The 13038-nt window shown below is 34.5% G+C and overlaps 1 protein-coding gene across 2 annotated transcripts in view; it reads left to right on the forward strand.

The window, feature by feature from the left end:
* Positions 1 to 13038, forward strand: part of LOC136040848 (ovochymase-1-like) — a 51472-nt gene that overhangs the window by 16437 nt on the left and 21997 nt on the right. For both annotated transcript variants that reach the window (XM_065725213.1, XM_065725214.1), the window contains exons 6-8: positions 2038 to 2116; positions 6013 to 6112; positions 9533 to 9651. In XM_065725213.1, coding sequence (XP_065581285.1) covers positions 2038 to 2116; positions 6013 to 6112; positions 9533 to 9651 — 298 coding nt within the window. The remainder of the gene's footprint in view (positions 1 to 2037; positions 2117 to 6012; positions 6113 to 9532; positions 9652 to 13038) is intronic.

Genomic DNA, 13038 nt, shown 5'->3' on the forward strand with positions numbered 1-13038 from the left:
TATTAGTAACTTTTATTTCTATCTTTGGTGATTAAGAAACTTTTTCCGCTAAATTTAAATTATGTGCCATTACAAACGTTGGTGCACTAACTTAATGCTGCAACCTACTTTTACCAGCGTAAAAGCGTAATCTGCTTTTATCTACTTTTGCCAGCGTAAATTTTGTGCTATTGCAAACGTTGGTGCACTAACTTAAAGATGCAACCTACTTTTACCAGCGTAATCTGCTTTTACTCGCTAATTGCAAACGTTGGTGCAGTAACTTAATGATGCAACCTACTTTTACCAGCGTAAAAGCGTAATGTGCTTTTAATCACTTTTGCCAGCGTAAATTTTGTGCTATTGCAAACGTTGGTGCACTAACTTAATGATGCAACCTACTTTTACCAGCGTAAAAGCGTAAACTACTGTTGCCTACTTTTACCAGCGTAAGTCTTATGATATTACGAACGTTGGTGCACAAACTTAATGCTGCAACCCACTTCTACCAGTCTAAAAGCGTAAACTTCTTTTACCTACTTTTACCAGCGTAAATTTTGTGCTATTGCAAACGTTGGTGCACTAACTTAATGATGCAACCTACTTTTACCAGCGTAAAAGCGTAATGTGCTTTTAATCACTTTTGCCAGCGTAAATTTTGTGCTATTGCAAACGTTGGTGCACTAACTTAAAGATGCAACCTACTTTTACCAGCGTAATCTGCTTTTACTCGCTAATTGCAAACGTTGGTGCAGTAACTTAATGATGCAACCTACTTTTACCAGCGCAAAAGCGTAAACTACTGTTGCCTACTTTTACCTACTTTTACCAGCGTAAGTCTTATGATATTACGAACGTTGGTGCACAAACTTAATGCTGCAACCCACTTCTACCAGTCTAAAAGCGTAATGTGTTATTACGAACGTCCTTGCACTAACTTAATGCTTCAACCTACTTTTACCAGCGTAAAAGCGAAAACCAGCTACATTTATTTACTTATTATTACCATTGTCACTATTATAATATTATCATGATTTTACTTCATTTTTATTACTATATTTATTATTACTGAATTATTACTACACATTATACTACATTATTATTACTGCATAACACTTGAAGTATCTAATATAATTAAAAACTAATGTGAATAAAAAGAGAACAATGCTTAATATTTCAACATCAAACCTAGAGTAAAAATTGCTTTAACGCTAAAAAATTAGTATTTTATTAATATCTTAGTATAAAATTACTAAGAATTAAAAAATTCTTGAATTTTTGAAAACTTTCCCAACAAGTTAACCCTCCATAAATTAAAACATACGGTGCAAACTAAGAAAGAGAGAGAGAGAGAGAGAGAGAGAGAGAGAGAGAGAGAGAGAGAGAGAGAGAGAGAGAGACTAAAAAACGAAACTGTTTAGTTTTGTTTTTAGTGTTGTTTAGCGTTGAAGCAAATATACAAGAAACGGGCTTTTTCCATAAGAAGTATAGAATCGAAGACTAAGTAGAGTATGAACCACCATTACCAACGTTTTGAAATAAACTGTGCCAATTTTACGACAAAATTGTGCCAGAAGATATTAATTTGCACCATCTGAATAGTTGGTTAAAATTTTGCCGAAAATATGTGATGAATCAAAACCTTAACAACTACATGACTAAAAAGGAACAAATACATCCTATCGTATATGAAAACTTGTATTGGACCAAAAAACTTCCAAATGTACTAAATTGTACCAGGACATATAAATTATACCAAAAACAGTACGATTATACCGTGTTCGCAACACTAATATAAACTTAGTCTGCGCATGGCTAATTGTAAATTGAAATTTTCATTAGTTAACAGTGAAATTTTTAAAAATTTTTCTTTTATGAGCTTGCCCTGTTTCAACTAACTGTATTGGAGTCCTTCAAAAATTCTCCAAATTTCCTAGATTATTTTCAATGACGTGAGCTTGTTTAATCTAAGATAAATGAAACATTAGAACTAATATTATCCAAATTTTCAAAATTATATTTTAGCAAAGTGAACTGAATTTTGTTTTTATTTTTTAGCTTTAGCAAGAGCGTTTCAGAGGATTAAGTCAACTAACCCTCAGCTTCCACCATTATGTAATGAAAGAGCTCAAGCTGGGTGAGTTTTTAAACTAGCAAGTGATTCGAATAATTTCGCCATTAAAATCAACCAGTATTTGGAACGAATTATGAAAGTAATTCAGTTCTGAACAATATTCTAGGAAAGCGAAGGTTTTTACAAAATAGCAAATTAATAATAATAGCAAATTAACAAATTAATAATAATAATAATTAATATAATAGCAAAGTTTTTTGCCTTGGCTCAAACGAGGAAAAATGTTCAGTCACACTTCGACTAAATTAAAAACAACAGTAACACGAGAATAAATTAAAAACAAACAAAACAAGTTTTTCCGATTTGAAAAAAGGAACAGCATTGAAACGTAAAGTGAACAGAATTTATTCCGTGTATGAGGGGAACTCAACCCCCCCCCCCTTCATGAACCCTCGGTCTTTACGCTAGAATTTGATATTTCGTGACAATTCTTTAAGAAAAATTGGTGAAATACAGGGGCTGTTGAACGTGAATTAACTGTATTATCAAACAACTGTAAGACTTCAGTGTAAAGAGCAAGGATTGAAGAAGGGGAAGCCTCCTCACAAGTTGAGTAATTTCTGTTAGTTTTAAGTTTTAATGCTGCTCGTTACTTCCAATAGAAAAGCTTGCTTTTTTTATTTATTTAATTTATGTTTCTAAAATTTAATTTCTGGCCATTTTTCAAATCATACCAGAAAATCCCTTCCTGTGTAAAGTTTTCCCTAGAAAATTTCCCCTGGAAACGTTCTCGTCATGGGAACTACCCCCACAGAACATGCCCTCCCAGAGAAATCCAAAACACTTCCTAATAACAAATATTAAATGTCAACAATGAGCAAATTGCTTAGTTTACACCCTTTTTCCTAGAAGAATTATGGCTTTGTGTCATCCCCAGAAACATAGTTATTGGACTTCTGAATTATGCTGAACAAAATGGCTATTTCAAAATTTTTATTTGGCGTCTTTTGGGAAAAAGGGGCTCGGGAGTGGGCTATTTAACCTCCAATATCTTTTTTCACATAGAAGAGGCGCTAGAGCTTTTAATTTCTGTTCTAACGAGCCTTTAACATAATATTACATTCAAGTTCTGGGACAGAAAAAGCTACTTGTGAAAAAAAAGCAAGAGCATTACATTATATTTGTGGTATGTCCTGATTATCCTGATTATGTTCTGATTACAGGCCATGATTAACAAGATGGAAAAAACAACAAATAAACACGCATCCATAATCTTCCTTCTGGTAGAAAATATGAAATTCCGCTCTTTATAGATAGCAGTCGTCAAATAACTGCAATTTGGTTTCTCGGATATGCTGAACCCGGTGCCATAATTTTCATTTAGATTACTTTAAAGGGTACTTTTAGGGGGGGGTGCATTAAGACTTTTTGGGGTTGCTTCTCCTCTTTTTTGAAAATCAGGTAAATTTTCCAGCCTCGTTGCTTTTAGTGAGTACCATTAAAACTTAATGAATTTTATATATTTGGAACAGCATAAAAAGCCAATTCTTTTGATGTATTAATTACTGTCAAAATTTCTTCTCTTTTTTTTAAGAGTTTCAATTACTATTGAGCCGAGTCACTCCTTTCTTACAGTTGGTTACCACGAACTGTTTGACTAACACGCTGATTCTATTGCTGCTTGTACAGTGACGCCAGAACGCTAGAAACTTTCTGGACCATTGCCATCGACAACTGTAAAAAGAAAAATATGGTAGATCGGGGTAGATGTGATAAAAAGTGTCTTACTAAATTGCATCTAGTCTAAAGAAATTCGGTTTTCTTTCTTTCTAGAAATTACCCCGTTTTCCAGAAAAAAGTTCACTTACTTCGTCTTATTTCCAGTTTCCCCATTTTTTTGGTATTTTGACAATTGATTTATAAATCGAAATCTCGTGTCGTTCTGTGGAATCCCGGATGTTGGTCTAAGGCTAAATGAGCTTGCTGGGAGCCTACCCAGATAAGAACACCGGCTATTGTCGTATAACTAATATTTATTTATTTTTCACTTAAAGAATTTAAAAGCAAGTTAGCAAGACAGGGTGGGATGGCCTATAATAATTGTGCTATCAATAATATTAACCACTATCTTGCTTATAATTATCAAAATTCTATATTGAAACCATAACAATTTTAAAAAGGAAACAATCCAAAATGTAAGTAAATAAAATTTCTAGTCTTTTTATGTTCTTTTGATTTCACACTATTTACTTTTTTATTTTATATTCTCCTTGTTTAAATTATTAGTTTTTGTTTTCACCACCGAAGACGCCTTTCTGCATACACCTGAAATACGGAATTTATTTTTCTTCTTCTTCTATTTCTTCCTATTGGCTGTAGACCCGCTGTTTTCGAGATTTAATTCATTGATTTACACGTATTTAAACGATTGATTGATTGATTTACACGTACGGAAAAGAGGGATGCTGCTGTTTTTACTCACGACCTTTAAAAGGGTATGTTATTTAACCAAGAACAAAGTCCTGATAATATTATGTAGATAAATATTCCTTTCTTCTCGCAAATGCCCTCTTGATGGACTCGTATCTTTATTCCTAACTATACATTAATGACAACCAAAAAGAATAAAATGATATTCTATTGTTGAATCTTTCGTATAAAAACTGGAAGAAAAGATATCTCCCAGAAAGCTAGGTAGGTGTCACCACCTATCTCACACTAGGGTGTACGAGACCAGATGAACTAGATAGGTCCCTGGGGATATATCCTGGTAGATTGGGTTTGGTAAAAACACATTGATAGAGAATGAACATAAAAACAAGAGTGATCCCATTTAGTAACACCCAGAGGAGGTCATATTTTTGGAAGGTGGTCGGGGTCCTTTAATATAATAAAAAAGGACCTCCTTATCCTCCTAGACCTTAAAGGGGTCCTTTAATATAATAAAAAAGGACCTCCTTATCCTCCTTAGGATAAGGAGGAGTCCTTTAACATAATAAAAAACCAAAGAGTATTACATTATGTTTGTGGCATTATATTTAATATCTTTTTTTTTTTGGTTTTTATTCTTTATTTTTTCTAACTCTACAAGTTTAAGATCCTTTTTCATCTAGGCACTATAAACATCTGATTTTAGCTTGCTGAGGTATTTCAAAGTCAAAGGTACTAAACCGAGCCAAGTCAAAATTCAGTTTCTGACGCTTTTCACAGATTGACTATAATGTCTGGATCCCGTCCCAGTCCCCTTAAGTTCAATAAATCTTCTGCTGACTGATATTAGAACCCCCTGTTAGAAAGCCTTGAGCATAAGTAGGAGGAGTCTCAACGCGCAATTTTTTAATTGACATATTAGTTGATCTCGAGCTTTTAGAAAAAGATAGCTGTGAAGTCAGTCTCAGATTCTTAAATGGTTCGTATTAAATGCCACGCATTCGTGGCAGAAGAATTGCAATTACAATTTATGTACCAGAGGACCGAGTAATTAGTAATTAGGAAAATATTCGTTTTCTGGTGCGTAAAACTGATCTAGATCGGTCGCGACTTTGGGGAAATTCGTTTAGAGCCTTAGTTAATTGAGAAAAAATTTACATGTGAATATACCCAGACGTCCAATACCCCATTGGTTTTGCTGTCTACAGCGCATTAAATAAAATAAAATTACAGTTTTTTTGAATATATATATATATATATATATATATATATATATATATATATATATATATATATATATATATGTATATATATATATATATATATATATATGTGTGTGTAATGTGTTCTTTTCATCGAGAGAAGCTCGGTCCTTTGGTACTGTCTCTTGATCAGCTATAATAATAAGATTCAGAAATACCTCAATGTCAAAAAGCTTCAATGCTGCTTCAGAAATTGCTCAATTTTGAGCCCTCTGTTTCTGATTTCTAATGATAATATTACCAATATAAGCTATTCACTTTTTACAGGAATGATTGGAACGGTCGATGTGGTGTACCGAATTCTCCTGAGGTGTCAACAAGACTTGTTGGCTCAGAAGCTGTTGGTGCGAATGAATATCCGTGGGCTGTAAGTTCTCATTCGGTTCATTTAAAGTTTAAAGTTATGATTAAAATTCAAATTCAAATTAAATTAAATTTAAATTAAAATTTTCATTTAAAGTTTAAATTAATAATTTTTGCTACCGTGCCCTTATAATAAATTTCTTGTGCCGAAAAAATTATTGGAGCATTTGTTCGTAAATGCTTCTGGAAATACCTCCTGAATATTTGATTGGTAAAAGGTTTTCTTCTGTATTGTATTATACCGGATTAACGACGGTTCTTGACTACTAAGGTCCCTGCGTCGGCCCTGCAGTGTATTCCTGCAGCATGATTCGATCTCTGGGTCCCGTATCACCAAGCTAAGGTCAAACCCACTGCACCACCACATGACGAAAGGTTTTCTTCTTTTTTATATTGGTCAGTATTTAAACTAGATCCCTATTAACTTGTGACGCTTAGAATCACTCAAGGGGTTTGAAATCAGAATATGGAAACTGTTACTACTACTGCTATTAACTCACAGCAGTACCAAGCCGCATGGGGCAACACAACTATGCAAGCTCCTCCTCCATCCCAGTATATTCAAAGCCTCCCTCTTTACACCCTCCTTGGAATCCCATGTCCCTTAAATCTTTCTTTACAACATCATCACATCGCAACCGTGGACGACTGTTTTCCGTTTAGCCTTATATGGTTAGCCGAAGAGAACAATCTTTGCCAATCTGTCATCCTTCATCTGCAGAACGTGCCCTAGCCATTTCAACCTTTCTCTCATTATGGTCCTGGAAAGTGGGATTAAATCTAGTTTTTCGTACGGCCTGCTATTTGAAAAATACGGTTAGTCAATCGGGTGCCCGAAAAATCCGTATTCAATTTTTCTGGAAAACATCTAGCAAATCTTCCTCCGTCTTTTTGAGCACCCATGCTTCAGAACCATATTTGATCGCTGTCACCACTGTAGCTTCCAGTATTCAAATCCTGGATCACAGACTAATCTTCCTATTCTTCCAAACTATTTCAGCTGTGAAAGAAACACCATGGTTATTCTATCTTCATCTTCGCGGCACCGAACATCTTTACTAATAAAACTACCAAGGTAAGTGAAGCTGCCAATCTAATCAATATTTTTGTTACCCTACGTCACCTTTTCATTTTCACTTATTCCTAGCCTTTGTGACTTAGTTTCCTTGACATTAATTTTTAAGCCTATTCTAGCACCTTGAACTCGAAAAACCTCTTAAAAATACATTTTCCTTGATCACACGTTCATCTAAGATGCTTCATCTAAGAGTCAAGGAGATTTTTTCTTCCCCATTATATTCCGTGTTCTCCCACCGTCTTTCCTGTGTTCTTTAAGACAAAGTCAGTCAATATGATCCATATAAATGGGGATAGAGCACAACCCTGCCTAACTCCTGATTTAATACGAAACTAGCTTTCAATCTTATTTCCTACCTTAACCGCACCGGTGTTATATTCTCTTACATAGCACTAATCACTTCAATGCATATGTCTGGTTTAAACTGACTAAATATATTGGATTAGATTCAGCATCTGAAAAACTACATATTGTTACTAAAAGAGAACCAGAAATTCTCTAAAAATACGTGTATTATAGTCATAAAATGAAAGTTTGACAGTTAAAGAAGAAGAAAATCTAGCTTTGCAACAGTTTTTTTTTTTTTTATAATGACCTCCTTTGTGCTATGACTTCTTAAACTTTTAAGGTCGTTAAGATTTTTTTTTTTTTTTTCAATTCAATTCAATTTATTAATATGATACGCATAACAAATAAAATACACTGGGTCACTACGGAGAGACAGAGCTCGTGATTGTGGTGACCCCATCAATATTTACAACGTAAATAATACTAGTTGAAGATCCAATAAAAAAAAAATGTTTGAAAAAAAATCCTTAGAGAAAAAAAAGATTAAAAAAAATTAATGGTGAAAAGTTTCTAGGAAAAAATTTAAAAGTTCATGTCTTATTATATTAAATGATTTAGTATCATCATAAACAGTATGCAATTTTCTCCATGCGCTTGTTACCATGTTCCTTGGTGAAAATCTCGATCGCTCCGTTATAATTCGAGAAGAAATACGCTGGTCTTTATGCCGAGTCTCATAATGATGAAGTTCGCCTCATAATGAATGAACGGTAAAGTCATCGTGTTATCTACTATATAGGTTTAAATTGAGCCTTAACTTGTAAAAGTATGAAATTAACTTTAGACATAAATTTAAATTTGGATTGGACACCAACTGTATTTTGAAATGTCGCAAGTGTATTATGTCCAGAAATTTTGCAACTAATAAGGGTGTTACTTCACTTAGTCGATGGTTAGGACGTAACAATCTTTAGCTATGACCTTGACAAAAAGATTGTTAGAATTGGATGATTGGGTAGGGTGACAGAGAGGATCTCATTTATACAAGGGCCCTTGCGCTAAAGGGGCGGAGTTATTGCCATTGCAAGCCATAATAGTAGGAATTGAAACCTGCTGTTTCTAAGGTTTCTAATTAGATATGTTAGGTTGTTCAGACTAATAAAAATTCAAAATATGTTCAATGTTTTATCTAACTCTGTGATTGTATGATTGTAACGGAACTCTTAGATACTCTTGCAGTAAAATTCTCCTTTCAGATTAATGGTTATGAGAGAGAGAGAGAGAGAGAGACATTTTTATTATACATATCAACAATATACAAAAGAGCCACATCAGCCACTTTCGAACTTGAAAGACTTGTTAGTAGTGGCTGATAAACATCCAATGAACAACAATACCGACAACATTAACAAAAAAAAAAATTATGGGTTGCCTCTAATTAAAAAAGAAACAATATTTCTTAGTCAGTAGTGGTCCTATCTTAAACTCAACTATCAATGAAAAAAATACCGATGAGCAATATTCTACTTTTGTAGCATTTTTAGCCAATCGTCAGTAATACGTTTGCGTAAGGCAGAAGGAATGTATTCAAGCTTTAGCTCTAACATATATAACTAGGACTGGAATTGCTAAGGTTTACTATTTTTAGATCTAAAATGTTCTAATTTTCTTAGATGCAGTGAAACCTAGGCTCCTTAAATACAAATGCGCCCAGGGCAGAGACGCACTTAGGGGAATCTTGGGGCCTATCCCTCCGGCACTTCTTATTAAAATTATCGATTTGTTTTGTTATTCACCCTTCCCGCCTAAGAAATTCTTGAGTACATGCCTGGTGCTGAGTTTCAGAATTGGTGGTTTTAGAAAACCCTGTTGGCAGCCTTTCAACCAGGTATCTTTTAAAATAATTATCTCGACTTTTTTCAATGCAGCAAATTATTGCTAATAGAAAGTCAAGGTTATTAAATTACAATGATATACAAGTATTGTTTCTACATGAGTATTGTGCTATATTATAAACTGCCGGAACTATTCACCTAACCATTAATGTTTACTTTTAAGGTTGCGATGATTTATCGCTGCGGAGATACTCGCTACGGTACACGCCAGTACTGCTTAATCTGCGGTGGTACAGTTGTCTCCCCGGATTGGATTCTCACTGCTGCTCATTGTATTTCAAGGTATGTACCAAAAAAGAGAGATGAACGTCCCTTCGTTTCTGTGCTAAAATAGGTGTTTTAATTACATTTGCTTATTTCGTGATGTATTTTTGCTAGCCAATCACATCGTTCCTCATTTCTGGAATAAAAAGCCCTCTCTATTTACAGCCAGGTTAAGTAATCAGGTTAACTAATAAAGAGCCACAGAACTAGTTTAACGAAGAAACACAGTTTCTGGAGAGACAAATGATTTTGTTTTTTATAATGTGTATATTAATGTTATATATATATATATATATATATATATATATATATATATATATATATATATATATATATATATATATATATATACTATCTTTATGAGTGATCAATAATTGTGTATTTATGTATTTATTTATTTGTTTTTTCTCGAAAACGGCTCCATATTTAAAGGGAAAATTGGTGTTTTGGAAAGGTGTTCTAAAATAAAATACATTCATAGTTAATCCCAAACTAGATTGTGTCTACTTTCATGTATAATATATCCATCTCAAAGGCGTATTGCCATTTTATCTCTGGACTCTATTTTAACAATAGCTGTTAGAAGATATGCAGAAACGACCAATAGAGCGTGTCAAAAATGAAAATGAAGAGCGAAGACACGTGTGGTTAAAAGAAAAGTAGCGGCGTGTCAGAAATGAAAATGAAAAGCAAAGCAACACGCGGTTAGAAGACATGCGACACTGAGTATGTAAGTGAGTCAAAAATGAAAATGAAGATCTTGTACACACGTGGTTAGAAGAACAGTGGTGGAGTGTCAAAAATTAAAATGAAGAGCAATGAAACACGCGGTTAGAAGACATACAACACCGGGTATGTGAACAAGTCAAAAATGAAAATGAAAAGCTAAGACTTGCGCAATTAGAAGACATGCGACACCAAACATGTGAGCGAGTCAGTATAAATCAACCTGGATAGCGAGAATCGAAACGTGTCAAAATTAATAATGATAGTGATGATGATTAGGTTCGGGATTTTGACATGCATAAGCTCATCAATGCCTACCTTACCTCTGCGAAAAAAAAAGGTTCGGCGATATATATTTCATAATGACGAAAGACAAACAGAGGTAAAACAAACAAAACGAATTGAAAATGATAGCGATGGTTATTAGGTTTTGGATTTTGGCATGGATAAGGTCAGGTAAAACGAACCAAACAAATTGAAAATGATGGCGATGATTATTAGGTTTTGGATTTTAACATGGATAAGGTCATCAATGCCTACCATACATTTAAAAATAAGAAACCTGGACTAGATAAATTGTTGGAAAAAAAAGAAGTCTTTGTCCCACCACCTGAACAATTAAAAGAAACAAAGGGACAAAAGACAAGCAGAGGCAAAAATTAAAGGCCCAATGAAAAAGCGCTTCGCGCCACCCCAACACCTAGTTGGTGGGGCGCTTCGCGCCCCCAAGCCCCCCCGCGTGCGTAAGTCGTTACGCGCCATATTAGTTACGCGCCATTGTAGTTGTGTCCCTGTGTCCCACCTGTGAATAGAGATATATATATATATATATATATATATGTTTTTAACTACGTAAAACATGCTAATATACAACATTCTTCGCTGTCCCATTGTCTGTGCATATAGATAGATTGTCAGGTTTACTGACTCTTGAACATGCAACATATAATTGTCCATGGGAAAAACAATCCGTATTCAGATCTATACCTCATTATTCTAATGATGTGTCCCTGTGTCCCGGTCGTCATTTATATTCCCTGTGTCCCGGTGTCCCAGTTTGTAATTTCTCTTTGAGTGTCCCGGTCGTCATTTATATTCCCTGTGTCCCGGTGCCCCGGTCTGTAATTTCTATTCGAACAATCCCTGTGTCCCGGTCGTCATTTATATATCCCGCCTGTGCCCCCGGCGTCCCCGTTGTAGTTGTGTCCCTGTGTCCCGGTCGTCATTTATATTCCCTGTGTCCCGGTCGTGATTTGTGTCCGGGTGTCCCAATCTGTAATTACTCTTTGAGGTTCCCGGTCGTCATTTATATTCCCTGTGTCCCGGTCGTCATTTGTGTCCCGGTATGTAATTTCATCAGTTGACAAACATGACGTCAGTCGACAAACAACTTCATGACGCATACAGCTCAATCCTTATAATGACGTCAGTCGACAAACATGACGTCAGTCGACACACAAACATGACGTCACTCGACACACACACACACACATACAGACAACTTATTTTTATATACATATACAAGATATATATATATATATATATATATATATATATATATATATATATATATATATATATATATATATATATATATATATATATATGTGTGTGTGTGTGTGTGTGTGTGTGTGTGTGTGTGTGTGTGTGTGTGTGTGTGTGTGTGTGTGTGTCCATTTTAGTATAAATTTAGAGTAAAATAACGTCAAAATCTTGGGACTTTTTGTATCACAAAATGGATACATCTCGTGCGTCCCTTCGTAAACAAAAATAGACAGTTACTTTTAAGACAAAGAACAATTCAATTCAAAGACTTCAAATTTTAAAAAAAGAACTCTGTAAGACATGGATAGTCTGTTGAATGCCCAACGGTTATGAATATGTTTAATTAACGAAAAAGTTTTCTTTACACCCACAATTATTTTTTTGGGGGAGTGGGTAGTCTTTCGAATCGAATTCAGAGATTCATCCACTGCTAAAACCTGTGATCCATCGGAGCGTGGAATGAGCGCCAGCAGAGATAGTCCTGGAAAATTCTTCTCATGTGGGGTTCAAGAGAGGATACAACAAATAACTCAAAAATAAAAAGTGAGATAATTACCAGGACTAGCGGCATATCATCACTTGTGGTGGAGCCGTGCAAAATATAATAAAAAACAACAAAATCCACATTTGTCCACAAGCAATTATTTATTTTGATTGACTGCATTCTCACTGCTGCTTATTGTATCTGAAAGTATTTATGTTTCTATTTTCTATATCTGCTTATCTTCAGATTAGCAGAAATTCCAAAAGGTGGAACTTCTTGCGTTGCAATCTGAAAAAAGTAGGACCTCGTAGGCTCCTCCTCAAGGAGATATATAGACAGCTATTAAAAAAAACGAAAAGGTTTAGGAGTGCTCTATTAAATAATGCTCTAGAGTGTCTCAATTCTATTTGTAATTTATGTTTTTCCAAATAAGAAACTTCAAACCCTCCCTAAACTGTATCTGTTTTTTAAAAACACCATACCTAGTCTTCTAGAATTAATGTCAATATAAGTCAGGTTGCAGCCGTAGAGCAGCCAATGAAAGGTCAAACTTAAGTCCACAGCAACCGAAGTCTAAAATATATAGTGATAATTATAAAGAAACTTTTTCGAGAAAAAATATTAAATGACAATAAATATTAACTTTTATC

The sequence above is a fragment of the Artemia franciscana genome, chromosome 21 (assembly GCF_032884065.1).
Source record: "Artemia franciscana chromosome 21, ASM3288406v1, whole genome shotgun sequence".
Classification (NCBI taxonomy): Eukaryota; Metazoa; Arthropoda; class Branchiopoda; order Anostraca; family Artemiidae; genus Artemia; species Artemia franciscana.